At 44.2% G+C, this 21,157-nt stretch overlaps 1 protein-coding gene and 1 long non-coding RNA gene across 10 annotated transcripts in view; both read left to right on the top strand.

Annotated features, from left to right (window-relative positions):
- Nucleotides 1-21,157, top strand: part of LOC139542047 (histone-lysine N-methyltransferase PRDM16-like) — a 339,347-nt gene that overhangs the window by 287,503 nt on the left and 30,687 nt on the right. For 7 of the 9 annotated variants that reach the window (XM_071347038.1, XM_071347033.1, XM_071347035.1 and 4 more), the window contains exons 6-10: nt 1,540-1,747; nt 1,901-2,066; nt 5,625-5,778; nt 7,621-9,280; nt 19,214-19,301. In XM_071347038.1, the coding sequence (XP_071203139.1) occupies nt 1,540-1,747; nt 1,901-2,066; nt 5,625-5,778; nt 7,621-9,280; nt 19,214-19,301 (2,276 nt within the window). The remainder of the gene's footprint in view (nt 1-1,539; nt 1,748-1,900; nt 2,067-5,624; nt 5,779-7,620; nt 9,281-19,213; nt 19,302-21,157) is intronic. The other 2 variants (XM_071347040.1, XM_071347034.1) reach the window with 1 other exon arrangement.
- On the top strand, nt 14,787-17,901 carry LOC139542050 (uncharacterized). Its single transcript, XR_011668460.1, has 3 exons — nt 14,787-16,416; nt 17,106-17,229; nt 17,344-17,901. It is a non-coding gene; the product is annotated as an uncharacterized lncRNA (long non-coding RNA).

Here is a 21,157-nt window from a genome sequence, read left to right as displayed (position 1 = left end):
GTGGTTGCTGCATCATGTTATGGGTATGGCTGTCATCGACAAGGACTAGTGAGTTTTTTTTTAAATAAAAACAAACAGAATAGAGCTAAGCGCAGGCAAAATCCTAGAGGAAACCTGGTTCAGTCTGCATTCCATCAGACACGAGAGACAAATTCACCTTTCAGCAGGACAATAACGTAAAGCACAAGGACAAATATACAATATAGTTTCTTACCAAGACGTGGCCTAGTTACAGTTTTGATTTAAATTGAATTGAAAATCCATGGCAAGACTTGAACATGGCTGTCTAGCAATGATCAACAACCAACTTGACAGAGCTTAAAGTTTTTTTAAAGAATAATGTGCAAATATTTTACAATCCAGGTGTGCAAAGCTTACCCAGAAAGAATCACAGCTATAATCGCTGCCAAAGCCGATTCAAACATTGAATCAGGGATCTGCATTTCTTTTCAATAATTTGCTACAATTTCTAAAAACATGTTTTCACTTTGTCAATATGAGGTATTGTGTGTAGGTGGTTGAGAATTATTTATTTTTTAATCCAATTTGAATTCAGGCTGAAACACAACAACATGTAGAATAAGTCAAGGGGTATGAATACTTTCTGAAGTCACTGTAGGCTCTGTCCTGATCTGCGCAACTGGCAGGCCCGGCAGCTCTACATTGGAAAAACCGGGCAGGGCAATTCATATACCATTTGTTATGTTCATGAGAAAACCAAGCTAGGGGGGGGCACACATTCTATCTGGGGGGTCCATGCCTGGCTTTGTCACTCTGTAGAGTTGTCCCTGCAACCTAGCCTAAACAAGCATGGCTCATTCTTCTTGGACAACGTCCACCCTATACTCCTCCATTCCCTCCCCCTCTCTTCAACTTGGCCTGAGTTGTTGAACTTGGCGGCCAGGTCAGAAAGCCGCCATTGAAATCGCCTGCCTCACAGTTCCATTGGTCTGACCTTGGTTGGGGAAAGTATTTCAAAGGCTATCAACCTGGAAAATAATGACAAATGTTTAGCCTTTTGCTTCCTTTGCGTGCTACAGCCTAAAGCCACTGAACAGCCGCCACCACTGGACTAAAAAGTACTTAGCTATGTGTTAATTAAGATGTAAAGCTGACTAGCCCAGGCTACATTTTACTGATCATAGATGTGTTTGTGTTTTAGGTCAATGCTAATGGGAGAGTGGTTGTTTAAGCATTTGAACATGCACTTGATTAGCTTGGACAGGAGAGTGAGAGGTATATCTTTTTTAGAGTTTGAATGCTAGACATTTCTGGTCGCTCATTCCTGTTTATGATTGTGTGTTCAGTTTGGGATCCCAGATGGATGTTGGCTGGGGAGCTACGTAGTTATCCTGCTCAGCCTTTTACCCTTACTGTGTGTGTGTGTGTGTGTGTGTGTGTGTGTGTGTGTGTGTGTGTGTGTGTGTGTGTGCAGAGGGAGCTTATCTAACCTACAGGCTACTCACAAGTGTGCGTTGTCTGTTTTTGCATAAGACATGTTTCCCAAAAAATGAATAGTCATACTGTATCATTTCACAGACGAACAGATGTACCGCTGCGAGGACTGTGACGAGCTGTTCACCTCGGCCCTGGAGCTGCAGCGGCACCAGAAGTGCTTTTGTTCCAGCGCCGGGTCCTTGTTCGACACTCTCAGCAACGAGGACTTCAAGCAGGACTGTGACGACAGCAACCACGAGTCTGTCCACGAGTGCAAGGACTGCGAGAAGATCTTCCCCGACGAGTACAGGTGCAGCGCGCACACACACACACACACAAGCATGCACATGCAAACACATACACATGCACGCACGGACACACACAGTAGTACCATTGCCTCTACACTAATGATTTGACGAGTATCATCATCCTAAATGACTGTGTGTCTGAACTCCCTGTCCAGTCTGGGCCAACACATGATTGTGCACACAGAGGAGCGAGAGTACAAGTGTGACCAGTGTCCCAAGGCCTTCAACTGGAAGTCCAACCTCATCCGCCACCAGATGTCCCACGACAGCGGCAAGCACTTTGAGTGTGAAAACTGCGATAAGGTACAGCACACCCGGCATGTAAGTTGTGCGCAGAAACACAGGCTTCTTTCACTACCTTGGTGAATGCTGATACTAGCCACAGTAGTAAATTGACTGGGGAGAAAATTCATTGTGTATGTACGTAGAACATAGGATTTTAACCGTGCAATTTTGTGATTAAGTTAGTGTAACGCAACCACAAATGCAATTTAGTACCGACTTAATCATGTCAGATCATGCTATGACTTGAAAATGTCGTTACTTGCAGTTTTTTTCAGCTAACTGGTTGTCTGGCATTTAGTGCTGATTGATTAGTGCTTTTTGAGGTCAGTTTGGTTCCGGTTTGATTATAAAAACATTATCCCAGATTTCGGTTTAACTTTTTTTTTTAAACATGAAAATGCATTATAAAATAATGACATTAGAATGATTTTAGAGCTTTTTAAGGGAAATTCCAAGGCCAAAAATAGTGAACATTCAATAGCCAAAACATTTAAAATATTCGATTGCACCTGTCAGGTCCACATTGGGTAGACATCAATAGAAAAATGTAAAATTACTATGAAATAATAAAATATTTCAGTTGTGTATATTACTCAGTTTCTATTTGATGACTTCATTAATTTTCATTCCTTAAAGTTATCATCTCATCTCTGTTCAGGCTGTAGCAGTCAGCCAGTCAGTTATCTATGTTCTCCCTGTACTGCCCTCTTTTATGTGTATGGAACCATAACTTGACAGGCAGCCAAACTCCAATCAAGAACTGAACCAGAGTCAGGGATAGGCTTTCCATAAACCTCCAGTTCTATAGTTGAAACGGTGTAAAACTGTAACAATACAGAAAAATGTAATTATATAGCAGCTCAGACTAAAAGGCAATGTAAAATGCACAACAGAGTCTAACCGATGTTTCGTAGTCGCATAGCGAACAATACCTGACCATCACTGTACATAGAAAGCGTACGCATCCTGCTTGGATATTGTTCTCAACAGGATTAGTATCTAAATAACATGTAAGATAACTTAAGTGTGAAGTGAAATCACACGTAGAGAGAAGCTACCTGCAAAACAGAACTTAACAGGCAGGCTAGCGAGGGAATACATCTAATCGATTTACGTAAAACTCAGAGCATAAACACGACATGCTGAAATTAGAAATCATTTGTGTTTACAGGCAGGGGCGCAACATTGGTTTTAGAAGTGGGGGTTATTTCTTTATTTGATTTGATCCATTCGGATAAACACACCTACCCAACCGCTCAGAGGCGTCCGCATGGTCTTAAAGCACACTGTTGCCTCATTTTGTATCACATTCCAGTGATAAAACTGGGGGGGAATGCAATTTCAGAATCTGGGGGGGGGGATATGTCTTGTTCTTCAAAGTGCACTGAACAAAAATATAAACGTAACATGAAACAGTTTCAAAGATTTTACTGAGTTACAGTTCATACAAGGAAATCAGTCAACTGAAATAAATAAATTAGGCCCTAATCTATGGATTTCACATGAATGAGAATACAGGTATGCATCTGTTGGTCACAGATACCGTAAAAAAAGGTAGGGGTGTGGATCAGTAAACCAGTCAGTATCTGATGTGACCACCATTTTCCTCATGCAGTGCGACACATCTCCTTCACATAGAGTTGATCAGGCTGTTGATTGTGGTCTGTGGAATGTTGTCCCACTCCTCTTCAATGGCTGTGTGAAGTTGCTGGATATTGGCGGGAACTGGAACATGCTGTCGTAAACATCCATTCAGAGCATCCCAAACATGCTCAATGGGTGACATGTCTGGTGAGTATAAAGGCCATGGATGAACTGGGACATTTTCTGCTTCCAGGAATTGAGTGCAGATCCTTGCAACATGGGACTGTGCATTATCATGCTGAAACATGAGGTGATGGTGGTGGATGACTGGCACGACAATGGGCCTCAGGATCTCATCACGGTATCTCTGTGCATTCAAATTGCTATCGATAAAATGCAATTATGTTCGTTGTCCGTAGCTAATGCCTGCCCATACCATAACCCCACCGCCACCATGGGGCACTCTGTTCACAATGTTGACATCAGCAAACTGCTCGCCCACATGATGGCATCTGCCCGGTACAGTTGAAACCGGGGTTCATCCATGAAGAGGACAGTTTTTCAGCGTGCCAGTGGTCATCGAAGGTCAACATTTGCTCACTGAAATCGGTTAAGATGCTGAACAGGTCAAGACTCTGGTGAGGACAGCGACCACACAGATGAGCTTCCCTGAGACGGTTTCTGACAGTTTGTGAAGAAATTGTGCAAATCCACAGTTTCATCAGTTGTCCGAGTGGCTGGTCTCAGACGATCCCAAAGGTGAAGAATCCAGATGTGGAGATCCTGGGCTGGCATTGTTCAACCGCAGAGCACGTGTAACTTACTGCCAAATTACCCAAAATGATGTTGGAGGCGGCTTATGGTAGAGAAATACACATTCAATTCTCTGGCAACAGCTCTGGTGGACATTCTTGCAGTCAGCCTGCCAAGTGCATGCTCCCTAAAAACTTGAGACATCTGTGACATTGTATTTTGTGACAAAACTACACATTTTAGAGTGGCTTCTTGATATGCCACACCTGTCAGGTGGATGGATTACCTTGGCAAAGGAGAAATGCTCATTAACAGGGATGTAAACAAATTTGTGCACAAAAATTTTACGAAATAAGCTTTTTGTGCATATGGAACATTTCTGGTATCTTTTATTTCAGCTCATGAAACATGGGACCAACACTTTACATGTTGCGTTTATATTTTTGTTCAGTGTAGATAAGGCATACTTTCGCGAACTGTCTCTGTCCCTCTCATCATTATGTTGTGTACATTCCTCTCTCGTGTTTAATACAGTCTGTGTGTATCTAATTTAATGTTGATGGCGTAAAAGTGTATCCGTCCAGAGATCTGTATAAAATGGCGAGATGCTGATGTCTTCGCCCTAAGAATAGGAGTCGTTGTCCCAAAGGCTGGGAGGAGGCTTACGTCCAAAATAAGCCCATAGAAACATATTGGGCTTATTTTGCACAGCTTTTGGCAAGAGTGAATCCTCTCACTTCACCTCTTCCTCTCTGACCCGCCTCTTGTCTGAGCCAGAAATAATAGGTGCAATGAATTATGGTCATTGTAGTTAATTACCATGTTTCTGCGCTGAACTACGTTCAATATTTGGCTTAATGAAAACTACAACTCCCATCAGCCCAGCATCCCACATAAAGTTCTTGACTTGATTTCTCTCGTGAATTATTTGATTTCTCTATAGACAAGAAAACAAACTTAACTGGAATTCAAGTAATTGAACTGACTTTGGTCAATTTGTAACCCCCAAAAATAAAATGTTGGTTAATCGCTCAGCACTACTGGCCATAAAGTTAGTTGTTGGTGAATGTAACCACCATCACAAAGGCCTTCATGGAAAGCTGTCATAGATGCAGTATAAGATTTTTTACTCAGTAGTATATATATTCTTAAAGTGTCAACACACAGTGATCGGATGACTGCCATCGCTGACTATAACTGGTTTTTATCTGTGTGTGTGTGTCAATGGAAATGTTCCTGCCACCGCCCTACTCACAGGTGTTCACGGACCCCAGCAACCTGCAGCGCCACATCCGCTCGCAGCACATAGGGGCGCGCACTCACACCTGCCCCGAGTGTGGAAAGACCTTCGCCACCTCCTCGGGCCTCAAGCAACACAAGCACATTCACAGTAGTGTCAAGCCCTTCATCTGTAAGTCTGAGTCTCTGCAACCCAAGTCGATATGGCCTAGCCAAACCACGTCTAGTTCTACCTCCCTGTGTCTAAAGGCCTCCTCCTCATCCTCCTCCCTCCATCTCTCTCCAACCCCAGGCAGGGCCAGCGACAGTAGCAGACACAATCCCATAGGTCAGAGGCAATTCTGTGACCCCATCCCTTCTTTTTTTTGTTATGTGTTTCATTTTGTTATGTGTTTTCCCCACCTTTTCTCTTGTTTTTGTTATCCTCCTCCATTCCCCCCTAATTGCCTCTCCTCCTCTTTTTGTTGTATGGGTAACACTTTATTTTGATAGTCCAGCTCATTAAGTTGGATAGAAGGTGTACTTGCATTGACAAAGATAGGAAGTGGGCCCTCTTTCCCAGTCTATGGTCCCTCTGCAACTGATATGTTACTGATTTGTTGAGCATCTTTAGTGGGACTTAAAAAAAGAAACACAAAGTAGCACTTTATTTATTTTTTCCCCGTGTGTGTGTGTGTGTGTGTGTGTGTGTGTGTGTGTGTGTGTGTGTGTGTGTGTGTGTGTGTGTGTGTGTGTGTGTGTGTGTGTGTGTGTGTGTGTGTGTGTGTGTGTGTGTGTGTGTATGTGTGTGTGTTTTTCCTTCTAAGGGGGGTAAAATGGGTTTCCGTCGGCACGGGCAGATTTGATATAAACGTGGATCAACAGTTTCTGCTCCAGCTCCCCGTTAAAGGATGCTGGAAGCCATGATACCTTACCTTGTCTTCTCTCTCTCTTAACTTTCTGCTTTGCTTTTCTGTTTGTACCCATGTGCACATATGTGTGTATATGCTTATATACATGTATATGTACAGTCTGTATTCAAGCAACACTTTATAGAATATATTGTGAAAATGACCAGCTTAACAGTAGGTTGCCCACTGTGGAGATATGGTACGTATGTTGCCAGTCATAGTGATGCATGATTTGAGATTTGTATAGATACAGCCTTTAGAGCAAAAGGCCCAATGTATGTACATGTATAGTGAGTGTCCAAACATTAAGAACACCTGCTATTTCCATGACGTAGACCAGGCCTGGGCAATTCTTTTCCAATGAGGGCCACATTAGAATATATGTTTGCCATCGTGGTCCATAATCATATTACAGGATTATACATCATGTGTATGACTGTGTTGACAGATATATCTACTGTAAATCACATCCAGATATGCTACTTATTTTACTGTTTTAACATGCAGAGAAATAAACCACATCCATGTTCTCCTTTTGGTAGGTATTTTCATTATTAAACATGCAATGAACTACACGGAGGGACAAGTACGCCGTGCATTCGGCACCACGGACAAAGCTCTTGTTAACGGATATGCACAAAAGCACAAGAAAGAGGGAGAGCTCAACATTACATTTAAACTACTCAATCAGTGTGAGGAGTGAAGTCTCTGGTGGGCTTTGACTAGAGCAGTGAGGTCAAGTGTAGTTTCTGACGTCGCTATGTGCAGGATTGCTGAGAGGTGAGAGTCAGTAAGAGATTATCTGTGCCTTGACTTGTTATATGTCATCAGTGAAAATGTCTGTTCACATACATTGGTTGACCCAAACAGTACAAACATCTTTTGAGCATGACTCCTAATCTTTGGAAAGTGTGTACTCTGTCAAGACAACGATGCTCTCTTTGCACACTAAGCACACAGGGGGGTGCAGCTCAATATTAGGAAGGTGATCTTGTGTACACAGTATATATTATTTCTAAGTAGCCGTGTGTTGTATCTGTGTTAACTGTTGACTTGGTACTCTGAGTTAGTGACAGTGTTTAAATGGGCTTAACCAGGCCCGTGTGGGCTGTGTGTCTCCCCAGGCGAGGTGTGCCACAAGTCCTACACGCAGTTCTCCAACCTGTGCCGCCACAAGCGCATGCACGCCGACTGCCGCACCCAGGTCAAGTGCAAAGACTGTGGCCAGATGTTCAGCACTACTTCCTCCCTCAACAAGCACCGGCGCTTTTGTGAGGGCAAGAACCATTACGGCCCTGCCGGGGGCCTGTTTGCTCCCGGCATCCCCATGAGCAGCCCCATCCTGGCCAAGTCCAGGTCCCATCCCCACCACCACCAACCGGGACTCAACCACTCAGGTCTGGCCTTCCCTGACTACTTCCCCTCCCGGCCCCATCTTCACGCCAGCCTATCCTTCTCCCCCGGGCCGCATGGTTTTCCCTCGCTCTCCCATGGCTTCCCGGGTCTCTTCGTCCCCTCGTTCTACCCCCGACCGCACTTACTGCCCCCCAGCCCATTTCTGAAGAGCCCCCTGGGCAAGAACAGTAACAACGGTGGGAGCCAGGAGGGCAAGCTGCCTCACAGCCCCCTGGACGGGACTCCACTGTCTCTGATCAGCTCCATCAACAACAACAACGGAGGAAATAGTCTCCTCAGCAGTCAGGAGAGGGAGGACAAAGAGAGGCTGGAGCTGGCGTACAGAGAAGTCAAGGCCAAAGCCAAGATGTCGGAGGTGTCGGACGGCAGCGACCTGGAGGAAGTCAACACCACCAGCGGCACCGATCTGGACACCACCACCGGCACCGCTTCGTGTTCAGAGTTAGACAGCGACACTGAGAGTGAGCGGGAACAACGGGAGCGGATCAGGAGCACAAAGAGAAGGAAGGAGGCAGGTGTTAGAGGGGTGGTGGGGACAGATAGGGTGGGTCAGGACGGGCGGCCGGACAACGTGAGCAGCGGCTCAGTGTCGGCGGTGTCCAGCTCAGTCAACCTGGCTTGCGAGCAGCCCTCCTTCCTCTCGGTCGCCTCCCAGCACTCCTTCTTTCCGCATCCGGACGAGCAGGCGCTGCCCCCCACAGGGGCCACCGCTGCCACCGACTCCATCAAAGCCATCGCTTCCATCGCCGAGAAGTACTTTGGCCCTGCGCTCATGGGCCTGCAAGAGAAGAATATAGGCTCACTGCCCTGCCATTCCATGTTCCCTTTCAAGTTCCTACCCAACTTCCCTCACTCCCTCTACCCCTTCAACAAGCAGGCCGGTGCCCTCAACCCCGGCATGTTCTTCAAGGCTGAGCCCAAGTCGCCTCGTGCGCAACATCCGCCACCCAACAAGATGGCTGCCCCTCGCACTGGAGAGCCATCGCCCTTCGACCTCACCACCAAGCCAAAGAAGGCCAAGTCGAAACTGCCGGCCCCCGCTAAGTCGACCCCATCCAGCGGTAGCAGCAACACCCCCCTCATTCTCCCGGGGGATGAGGAGCAGCCACTGGACCTCAGCATCGGCAGCCACAGACGGGATGTGCACAACGGGGTGCTGGCCCCTGAGCAGCCGTCCAGCCACAAGAACCAACGCAAGGAGGAGCACCCCGGCAGCCACCCGCACCAACACACCCAGCACCCCCAGGGCCACCCCCTCCACCAGCCCCTGCTGTCACAGCACCAGCAGCCCCTGGCCCAGCCACCCCAGCAGCAGCCCTCCCTGCATTACACCAAGCCCTCGCCCTTCTTCATGGACCCAATATACAGGTATTTCAGCCCCAAGGAGACCAGAGTCCTCACCAGACACTGTATGTAGATAAGCAACTGAAGTTGAAACTCATGTTAGAACCTATATTCAATATGCAGGCTATATATACACAATATACAGCAGGGTCCGAAACTATTGACAAACTCAATAAAGATGAGCAAAAATGACTGTATAAAATGAATAATGCATATACTGAGATAAACTGAACAAAAATATGAACACAACATGTAAAGTGTTGGTCCCATGTTTCATGAGCTTAAATAAAAGATCCCAGAAACGTTCCATACGCACAAAAAGCTTAATTCTCACAAATTCTGTGCCGGTGGGGCTTTACTTGGCTCATTGCGCTCTAGCGACTCCTTGTGGTGAGCCGGGCACTTGCAGGCTGACTACGGTCATCCGTTGAGCAGTGTTTCCTGCGACACATTGGTGCAGCTGGTTTCCAGGTTAAGCAGGCGGGTGTTAAGAAGCGTTGTTTGTTTCGGAGGACACATGACTCGACCTTCGCCTCTCCCGAGCTCGTTGGGGAGTTGCAGCGATGAGACAAGATCATAATTACTAAATTGGGGAGAAAAAGGGGGTAGTTGGGCTTACTGAGGAGTATTTCTGTCTGTAATAAAGCCCTTTTGTGAGGAAAAACAAATTCTGATTGGCTGGTCTGGCTTCCCAGTCCGTGGGCCGGTTTCCCAAGGGGGTGGGTCTATGCCCTAACAGGTCCACCCATGGCTGCGCCTCTGCCCAGTCATGTGAAATTAATAGATTAATCCATTAGCTTAAGGAATTTATTTCAATTGACTGGTTTCCTTATATTAACTGAAACTCAGTAAAATCATTGAAATTGTGGGATGTTGCATTTATATTTTTGTTCAGTATGTATTGTATGCTAAAAAATGAAGGGGTCAAAATTATTGACACTCCTGTTTTCAATACCTTTCAATACCTCACCTTGCGAGGATAACGGCACTGAGCCTTTTTCTAAACTGTTTTATGAGTTGGAGAACACATTGGGAGGGATCATTCCTCCATACATAATCCTTCCAGACCCTTGATATCCTTTGTCTGTGCTTATGTACTGCCCTCTTCAATTCAAACCACAGGAGACTGCGATGGCCACTGCAAAATGTGGATTTTGTGGCCAAGTAACGACATATTTGATGATTCTGATGTGTGCTTGAAGTTATTGTCTTGCTGGAAGATCCACTTGTGGCCAAGTTTCAGCTTCCTGGCAGAGGCAACCAGGTTTTTGGCAAAAATGTCCTGATATTGGGTGAAGTTCATGAGGGCTTCAAGACCAGTGAAAGCAAAATTGCCCCATAACATCAAAGATCCACAACTACACTGCTCAAAAAAATAAAGGGAACACTTAAACAACACAATGTAACTCCAAGTCAATCACACTTCTGTGAAATCAAACTGTCCACTTAGGAAGCAACACTGATTGACAATAAATTTCACATGCTGTTGTGCAAATGGAATAGACAAAAGGTGGAAATTATAGGCAATTAGCAAGACACCCCCAATAAAGGAGTGGTTCTGCAGGTGGTGACCACAGACCACTTCTCAGTTCCTATGCTTCCTGGCTGATGTTTTGGTCACTTTTGAATGCTGGCGGTCCTTTCACTCTAGTGGTAGCATGAGACGGAGTCTACAACCCACACAAGTGGCTCAGGTAGTGCAGCTCATCCAGGATGGCACATCAATGCGAGCTGTGGGAAGAAGGTTTGCTGTGTCTGTCAGCGTAGTGTCCAGAGCATGGAGGCACTACCAGGAGACAGGCCAGTACATCAGGAGATGTGGAGGAGGCCGTAGGAGGGCAACAACCCAGCAGCAGGACCGCTACCTCTGCCTTTGTGCAAGGAGGAGCACTGCCAGAGCCCTGCAAAATGACCTCCAGCAGGCCACAAATGGTCACCACCTGCAGAACCACTCCTTTATTGGCGGTGTCTTGCTAATTGCCTATAATTTCCACCTTTTGTCTATTCCATTTGCACAACAGCATGTGAAATTTATTGTCAATCAGTGTTGCTTCCTAAGTGGACAGTTTAATTTCACAGAAGTGTGATTGACTTGGAGTTACATTGTGTTGTTTAAGTGTTCCCTTTATTTTTTTTGAGCAGTGTATATTTTACAGTAGGTATGGGGTTATTTTTTGCTCATACATTTTTATTGACGCTAAACCCACCACTGGTGTGTGTGGCCAAAGAGACATATTTTCATGTCCTTTGCCCAAAGTACAGGTTGCAACCCAAGTGCCAATGCCATTTAGCAAACTCTAGTCGTTGACATTTTTGGGATGACATGAAAATAGAGCTCTTTGACCACGCACACCAGAGGTGGGTTTGGCGTAGAAATGAGAATGAGAATGCATGAGCAGAAAATAACCCCATACCTACTGTAAAATACGGTGGGGGATCTTTGATGTTATGGGGCTGTTTTGCTTCCACTGGTCCTAGGGCCCTTGTTAAGGTCAACGGCATCATGAACTTTGCCCAGTACCAGGGTATTTTAAACAAAGACCTGGTTGCCTCTGCCAGGAAGCTGAAATGTGGCCACAAGTGGATGTTCCAGCAAAACAATAGCCCCAAGCGCACAGCAAAATCCACAAAGAAAGGGTTAATTGGCCACTCAGTCTCATTGAAAACCTGTGGTTTGAATTGAAGATGGCCGTCCATAAACGCAGATGAAGGATGTCAAGGATCTGGAAGGATTCTGTATGGAGGAATGGTCTAACATCCCTCCCAATGTGTTACAGTGTCAAAATTGACAACAAAGTGTAAATAGGTACATTTTTGTCATAAAGTCAGTATCGTCTCAAACAGAGTTTGAAACCTCAGTGCGTGACCACGAATAAATGAAGGTTGGGTTTGGATTACAATTATGTCAACAAATCATGCACCCTTTTGCCAAGATCCACGTGCATACCGCTCCTTCGCCCACTTTGCTTCCCGTCATTGAATGGGGCTTCATCGCCCCCAACGCGTTCAAAGGATCACGGGGCCTATACGGATTGACCATACCTCCACAGCCAAAGTTCTATGGTTAGCATGCCCTGCCGAAGGACCCTAGTATGCAGTCGGGAATAGATGCTTGGAGGTCGTCTGTCCCCAACTGTCTGCACCAGTAATGCTAGCTTGGTGTGCAACGACCGGTGGTGGTGAGTATAACCAGAGATACTGGAATATAATGGCCTCTCTGGTATAATTTAGCTAACAACGTTAGATTATTACTGATTATGTAGCTAGGTAGCCATCTCTTGATAAAGTGAGGCAGGCTAGCTATTGTTAGCTAGCGAGGGAGCCTTGCAAATGTTAGCTAGCGAAGCAGACTAGATAATGTTAGCGTAGTTAACTAGCTAGCTACCTCTACAATTTAGTTAGGTCGTAGCTCATACGAGTGTATTGTCTAGATACTGCTGGTTATGTAATGTTGTCATTTTTTAAACCTAGCGTCGTGAGGCAGGCTAGCTAGCTAACGTTAGCCTACAAATTGGATTTGCAAGTTAGTTCGTAACTCATACAAGTGTATTCTATATTGTCTAGGGAAAGACTAAATAATGGATGCAGTTAACCCATGTCTAACATGCTGACCACACCGCTGGCGTCGAATGCGCGAGCATTTCAAAATAAATGTACACATACATGTATGTTATTTAATAATTGCACCCACACTGGTCTCGAGCATCTGCGTAGCCAGGCGCTAAAATAGAACTTGGTTCTATTTGTGACGCTTGAAGCAGTGCAAGTCCTGCCTCTCCCATCTCCTCATTGGTTTTTAGGAGCCTATACCCAAGTGGGTGATTGAAAGATGAACTGAGGTTCACATTCCAGTCCAGTTGGTGGTGTTAATGCACCATAAAGTTGGTTGCCAACCACCATATAAAGTCCACAGAAGAAGAAGAAGCCTGAAGGAGGAGAGATTACTAGAAACTAACTTTTACCCTTTTATCTGTGGATTAACTGTCGGAGTAGGGGACCTTGTGCATTTCAGGTAAAATAACAACCCAATGTTTATATCCCAGGACAATTTAACTAGCAACAGCAAGCTATCTAGCTAAATTGCCATATGTAGCGTGGTTCGTTCTGCGTTGTGTACTTTTAATTAGGACACTGCCACAACTGGAGGTCTGCTGGTTGAATTATTTTTATTTGCCCTGCACACGAAGAAACAACACACAATATTTTAGCCCTTGGCGCAGTCACAGCTCTCAGGCACCTTGCTAGCCGAAGGTCAGGCAAAAGAGAACAATAATGGGGTACAGAAATACAGATAACCCGCGATGGGCCAAACCAAAATATACAAAACTTTTACAATCACATGTATGTACAATATTGATATGAAAAAGTGTTTGTACACCAAATAATAACATTAGCTATGCAGCTGTAATTAAATAAAAAAACACACTGAATTATTATTATTATTATCAAATTATTAACATCCCCTCTTGACCTGGCCTATTTGAATTGGTCCTTGTGTGCAACTTGGTGCATAATCTAGGGGAACAACATCACACTGCTACACATACATGTTGAACGCTTTTTGAACTGTCCCCAAATGAATATAGTTGGTTCAGAGTTTGTTTGTCAAACTGAGTGTCCAGATCGCGTCTGGTGTGGGTGGACCAACTCAACATGCACACAAGCAGTCTGGTCAGCATGTACAGTAAGTCTGACTAATACAGTGAACAAATTACCAGCGTCAGCGGCCTGAATCTAATCCAATCAGGAGTAGAGGTCGACCGATTCATCGCAATGGCCGATTAATTTGGGCCGATTTCAAGTTTTCATAACAGTCGGATATCGGTAATTTTGGACGCCGATTTTGCCGATTAAAAAAATATATATATTTTCTTTTTTTTACACTTTTATTTAACTAGGCAAGTCAGTTAAGAACACATTCTTAATTTCAATGAAGGCCTAGGAACGGTGGGTTAACTGCCTTGTTCAGGGGAAGAAGGACAGATTTTTACCTTGTCAGCTCAGGGATTCAATCTTGCGGTTATCTAGTCCAACTCTCTAACCATCTGCCTCACGAGGAGCCCGTCTGTTACGCGAATGCAGTAAGAAGCCACGGTATGTTGCTAGCTAGCATTAAACTTATCTTATAAAAAACAATCAATCAATCATAATCACTAGTTATAACTACACATGGTTGATGATATTACCTGTTTATCTAGCGTGTCCTGCGTTGCATATGATCGATGCAGTGTGCATTTGCGAAAAAGGACTGTCGTTGCTCCAACGTGTACCTAACCATAAACATCAATGCCTTTCTTAAAATCAATACACAGAAGTATATATTTTTAAAGATGCATATTTAGCTAAAAGAAATCCAGGTTAGCAGGCAATATTAACCAGGTGAACCAGGCCTTCATTGCACGCAGAGTCAGGCTATATGCAACAGTTTGGTCCGCCTGGCTCATTGCGAACTAATTTGCCAGAATTTTACGTAATTATGACATAACATTGAAGGTTGTGCAATGTAACAGGAATATTTAGACATATGGATGCCACCCGTTAGATAAAATACGGAACGGTTCCGTATTTCACTGAAAGAATAAACGTTTTGTTTTCGAGATGATAGTTCCCGGATTCGACCATATTAATGACCTAAGGCTCGTATTTCTCTGTGTTATTATGTTATAATTAAGTCTATGATTTGATAGAGCATTCTGACTGAGCGATGGTAGGCACCAGCAGGCTCGTAAGCATTCATTCAAACAGCACTTTCGTGCGTTTTGCCAGCAGCTCTTCGCAATGCTTCAAGCATTGCGCTGTTTATGACTTCAAGCCTATCAACTCCCGAGATTAGGCTGGTGTAACCGATGTGAAATGGCTAGCTAGTTAGCGGAGTGCGCGCTAATAGCGTTTCAAACGTCACTCGCTCTGAGACTTGGAGTAGTTGTACCCCTTGCTCTGCATGGGTAACGCTGCTTCGAGGGTGGCTGTTGTCGATGTGTTCCAGGTTCGAGCCCAGGTAGCGGCGAGGAGAGGGATGGAAGCTATACTGTTACACTGGCAATACTAAAGTGCCTATAAGAACATCCAATAGTCAAAGGTATATGAAATACAAATCGTATAGAGAGAAATAGTCCTATAATTCCTATAATAACTACAACCTAAAACTTCTTACCTGGGAATATTGAAGACTCATGAACAAGGAACTTAAACGTTAGCTTTCTTACATGGCACATATTGCACTTTTACTTTCTTCTCCAACACTTTGTTTTTGCATTATTTAAATTGAATATGTTTCGTTATTTATTTGAGGCTAAAATGATTTTATTGATGTAATATATTAAGTTAAAATAAGTGTTCATTCAGTATTGTTGTAATTGTCATTATTACAAATAAAATAAAATAAATTGGCCGATTAATCGGTATCGGCTTTTTTGGGTCCTCCAATAATCGGTATCGGTATCGGCGTTGAAAAATCATAATCGGTCGACCTCTAATCAGGAGCTAGTCTGTAAAGCATATAATTTGGATGTCCACTAGTTACCACATCCCCAAAGACAGAATTGGCTATGTCGTAAAAATTAATGAAAACAAAAATGAGCTTTTTGGTCTTAATTTAAGTCTAGGGTTATGCATAAGGATAGCAGTGTGCTTAAGGTTAGGGTTATATTTAAAATCACATTTTAAGAAGAGAAATTGTAGAAATAGGCAGCCTTTATGACTTTTGCTGTGGTAAAGAGTGACTACCTAGAATTATCTTAAGTTACTGCCCTGATGACACAGACGGCTTCATCGACAATGGTAAAGTGTGTTTTGTGAAAAGTAGTCCTCAAAAAATACCCAGTTTGATAAACTAGTAGGTTCATTAACCAGCCAAGTAGTAGTAATTTTGCTTGTGAATTGCATAATCAAAAGCTTTGTGCTTTGTTTATAACAAAATGTAATTTACCACATGGCTGTCTTATTGTATCACCCTGTCACAGGCCCTCCCAGTCAACACCACCTCATAAGATAAAGGACATTGTTTATGAGGATTGCCTGCTGCAGTTGTTTGAGAGATTTCCAGTTTGCAGCTGAACATGCAACATAGAGAAGACCAGCAAGGGGACCCTCAGCATCACACAGACATGCCCTCGCTATGAGCATTCCTATAAATGGAACAGGGCGGACACTTGAATAAGGTTGGTGAAAACAGTTTTGAGTTTTGTCCCAATTCACCTTGATAACCTAGCCTGGTGGAACCAGCTGACTTATGTGTGTACGTGTATGCGTGTGTATGCATATCATGATATCTGAAGTGAAATAGAAAGGTGAATACAGCTATCAGGTTGGTTCCACCGTGCTAATCATAACCACCAGTGATCAGGTTGGTTCCACCGTGCTAATCATAACCACCAGTGATCAGGTTGGTTCCACCGTGCTAATCATAACCACCAGTGATCAGGTTGGTTCCACCGTGCTAATCATAACCACCAGTGATCAGGTTGGTTCCACCGTGCTAATCATAACCACCAGTGATCAGGTTGGTTCCACCGTGCTAATCATAACCACCAGTGATCAGGTTGGTTCCACCGTGCTAATCATAACCACCAGTGATCAGGTTGGTTCCACCGTGCTAATCATAACCACCAGTGATCAGGTTGGTTCCACCGTGCTAATCATAACCACCAGTGATCAGGTCGGTTCCACCGTGCTAATCATAACCACCAGTGATCAGGTCGGTTCCACCGTGCTAATCATAACCACCAGTGATCAGGTCGGTTCCACCGTGCTAATCATAACCACCAGTGATCAGGTTGGTTCCACGTGCTAATCATAACCACCAGTGATCATTTAATCAGTGCTCTGTTTGTGTATGACCGACCCGTAGCTTTGAGTGGCCAGGAGCTGATCTACACTGCCATACCCATCAATTGGGCGCTGGCAAAGCCCTCACCGCCAGCCTTACCTCTTGCCTGCTCACCAGCGGTCGTCGATGGGTAGATCAGAGTTAGGTAGGTTTAGTCTGACCTGTTCAATCTTCAACATAGTATATGTTTGTTTGTCAGATATCACCTATCCTAACTGCCATTGGTAATAGAACAGTGACTATGTGTATGTGTTCACAGAAACGTGTGTGGTGCCAGCACATGGAGAGTTGCAAGATGATGTGATGAAGTCCAGACTGACAGACGGGCTTGATACTGATGTCTCTAAATGGCACTCGGCATTAAAATTTTACTAGACACAACTTTTACTTGTCTTTTTATATTATTGAATTGAATGGTATCAGTAAATATGGGGAGGGAGAAACCCTGTGTATTCCTCACCCAGATCAGGAAACTCCTGATCTGACACCGCACAGGCACCGCGCAGGGAGGTATGACCACTCTGACATGTTTGCCAAGGTAGCCCCATTACCACCACACAAAATACAGATAGGTGCAGTATCTGTATCGGCTGGGAATGACAATGAAATGTGAAAGGTGCACATTGTTATATTAGCAGAACGCTGCTTTTATGGTATTATGTAAAGGGGGGGTGTCAAAGTCATTCCGTGGAGGGCCGAGTGTCTGCAGGTGTTAGTTCTGTCCTTTCATTTAAGACCTAGACAACCAGGTGAGTGGAGTTCTTTACTAATTACTGACCTACATTCATCAATCAAGTAACAAGGTGCAGAGCAAAAACCCCCGGACACTCAGCCCTCTGTGGAGTGAGTTTGACACGGGATGTAAAGGGTTTATTCTACATCGACCTGTTACTACATTTGAAGATTATCAAAACACGTAGTTTAGAATATCTACATGAACTCATCAATTGCATTCTTCTTATATTACCTTGTAGGCTACTGACCTATGCAAAGCTTCCTCCGGCGTCTCACCATACATCTGCCTGTAGTTATTGAACTCAACCTGAGGTTTGTTTGTTGTGATTGAGTGGGGGGAAACAGCTGCGTGCAAGGTTCTGACGGATGTGTGTCTTGGTGGTGGCAAGGACACACCCAAGAAATACCTACATCAAACCACACCCCCAAGCCAACTCACGTTTGGCTTCTGTCATAGCCGCCAGAGTTTCTTGAGAAACAAGACCAAATAAAAACTAGGCAAAATCAGCGGGTGCTGTTCCCAGCATGCCCAAAAAAACGAGGCCAAATTAGCGTGTGCAATTTCCCTTTAAACAAGATCCCTTTCTCTGGGCAAATCTATTAGTATAAAGTAATTTCCCATATTTTTAGGATACAATATACACTGAGTATGGAGAGAAAAAATAAGAACACCCGCTCTATCCATGACAGACTGACCAGGTGAATCCAAGTGAAAGGGGAGGGGACAGGTTAAAGAAGGATTTTTAAGCCTTGAGACAAATGAGACATGGATTGTGTATGTGTGGCATTCAGAGGGTGAATGGGAAAGACAAAAGATTGAAGTACCTTTGAACGTGGTATGGTAGTAGGACATCCAGCCAACTTGACACAACTGTGGGAAGCATTGGAGTCAACCTGGGCCAGCATCCCTGTGGAACGCTTTCGACACCTTGTAGTGTCCATGCCCCAACAAATTGAGCCTGTTCTGAGGGCAAATTATTATTATTATTTTTGCTTGTCTTTATCAATGGTGTCAATAATTTCAGACCCCACTATACATACAATATGAATATAATATTTCCAAATCTCTATGTCAGTGTTCAGACTGAACTTTTCCGATCATGAAATAAGAGAAAATGGCAATGTCCATACAAGAACACCACCAAGTACATAGTAGCCATTGGTTAAGGTTGAAGGTTCAATCCCCTCAGGTATCACATACACATATTAAAAATGTATGAACTCACTGTGCTCTTAACTGGAAGTTACTTTGGATCAAAGTGTATGATTAGTGGCACATTTCATTATCAATATTATGATATTATATTGGAACATGGGAATGTATTGTGTGAAGTAGTGCACATTTTCCTGTTGACCTCTGACCTTCGTACGTAACCCTTGTCCTTGCTGTCCAGCAGGGTGGAAAAGAGGAAGTTACTGGACCCTGTAGGAGCTTTGAAGGAGAAGTTCCTGAGGGCCAATTCGCTTCTCTTCCATCCACAGGTACACACGCACACACACACACAGGGGCCGTGTCCGAACACCCATACTTGCGTTGTAAATAGGCATTTTAGGTATAAGAAAATAGAACATTTTATAGTATAGTAAATTTCAAAATTAGAGTATGCTTTAAATGCCAGTATGTTATACTCATTTCGGTTTTTCATCTAGTAAAATTTGCTGCACACTTTTGAGGAAGAGAATCGTCTTTCCAGACTCACATGTTTGACAACAGCTGATAATCAGCTGATAATGAGACCCAAAGGAACGAATGGTGGGAATCAATGCAATTGCGGATTAGATGACGCATTCTTAGGATGCTAGTATGTTGATATTTGGTGCTTAGTGCATTCGTTTTTACTAAACAGTACTTCCTAAAAAAAGTATGTAGTACAATTATTACACAGTATGTAGTTTTAGTAGGTAGTAGCCAAGACATATTCCGGACAAGCCCAGTAACTGACTGACTGGTTGATGATTGACTGACCATAGATGTGTTCATCTATGACTTTGAATAGATAAGTAGAGACAGATTGAGAACACTGGTGACCAAGTTGAGCTCTCAGACATGTTATTAGAATCAATATCTGGTTTTGTCCCGACAAGTTGCGTTATGGCAATTCCCACATTCCCACAAACCCACTCCTGAAACCCTCCTGTCCTGCACATCGTTCCCACAACGCTCCCAAAGCTTGAGGCCAACGGTCCTGAAACCCCAATGTTATTTCTCAGGGGCTCCGTACAATTTCTTCCTCAGAATTCCACCGCTTCCCACCTTACTGCGCAGTAGGTAAAAAGTCTGCTATCGCGTCACCCCTTTGATAATCAAACCACATTGCTTGGCTTGTCACCGAACCCTTCCAACCATTCCCACCATTCCCACATACCAAACAACTTCTCAGCGGCAATAACAACAATTATAGTCCAAATAGTCCATCTGTAGGTGCTTTACAGGTGGTTGTACTATACAAACTATCTGTTAATAAGCAACTGCTTGCTAAGGTTACTGTTAGGGTCAGGTTTAGAATAAGGGTTAGGGTAATGGTTAAGGTTAGGGTTAAGAGCTAGTGTTAGGATAAGGGTGAAGTTCAGCGAGGCACTCACACACTGTCAGCCAGGTGCGTGCACACAGAAATGCACAAGGACATAGTGCAGACCTTAAAGAAGTACTGTACAAACAAACAGCCATGAATGGCCTGTTGAAGCAACCGTCAACTAGTTCTGGGACAGAAGATGTCCAAGCACTATTTATATGAGGGCCTATTTATAGGAGGCCCTCTGCTATCCCAACCATCTAGCCTCAAGTCCACCCCAGCTATCACAACACAATGATGGGATCGCTCATTCACTAATTCATCCAACGGCGATTCGATGCAAATAAATAAATTACGACAGCACATCTGTCCCCTGTTGTATTCTCAAACCAGGAAGGATGTAAGCTATTTTTGGCAAATCCCCGGGGGCTCCTCACGTGTCTGCAACTGTGCGATAGGTCAGGATGGTGCCTCCCAACAGCACTCCTCCCTTCTTCCCTCCCTCCCTACTTCCCTCGCTTTTTCTCTCTCTGGCCCCGCTACCAGGCACTCATCCCCCTTGCAACACTGTTTGTGATTCAATTAACTTATCAAGGCCTAATGTGGGACTGGAACAAAATAGTGCAACCTGTGCAAGACTCTTTAAACAGGTCAACATTCCGCGGGGCCAGGCGGATAACCAGGACGTGTACTCAGAGCATGCGCGGACCAACTGGCAAGTGTCTTCACTGACATTTTCAACCTCTCCCTTACCGAGTCTTTAATACTTACATGTTTCAAGCAGACCACCATAGTCCCTGTGCCCAAGAAAGCGTAGGTAACTTG

Source organism: Salvelinus alpinus, chromosome 17 (genome assembly GCF_045679555.1).
Source record: "Salvelinus alpinus chromosome 17, SLU_Salpinus.1, whole genome shotgun sequence".
Taxonomy (NCBI): domain Eukaryota; kingdom Metazoa; phylum Chordata; class Actinopteri; order Salmoniformes; family Salmonidae; genus Salvelinus; species Salvelinus alpinus.
The sequence above is the reverse complement of the archived record's forward strand: the minus strand, read 5'-3'. Positions and strand labels throughout refer to the sequence as shown.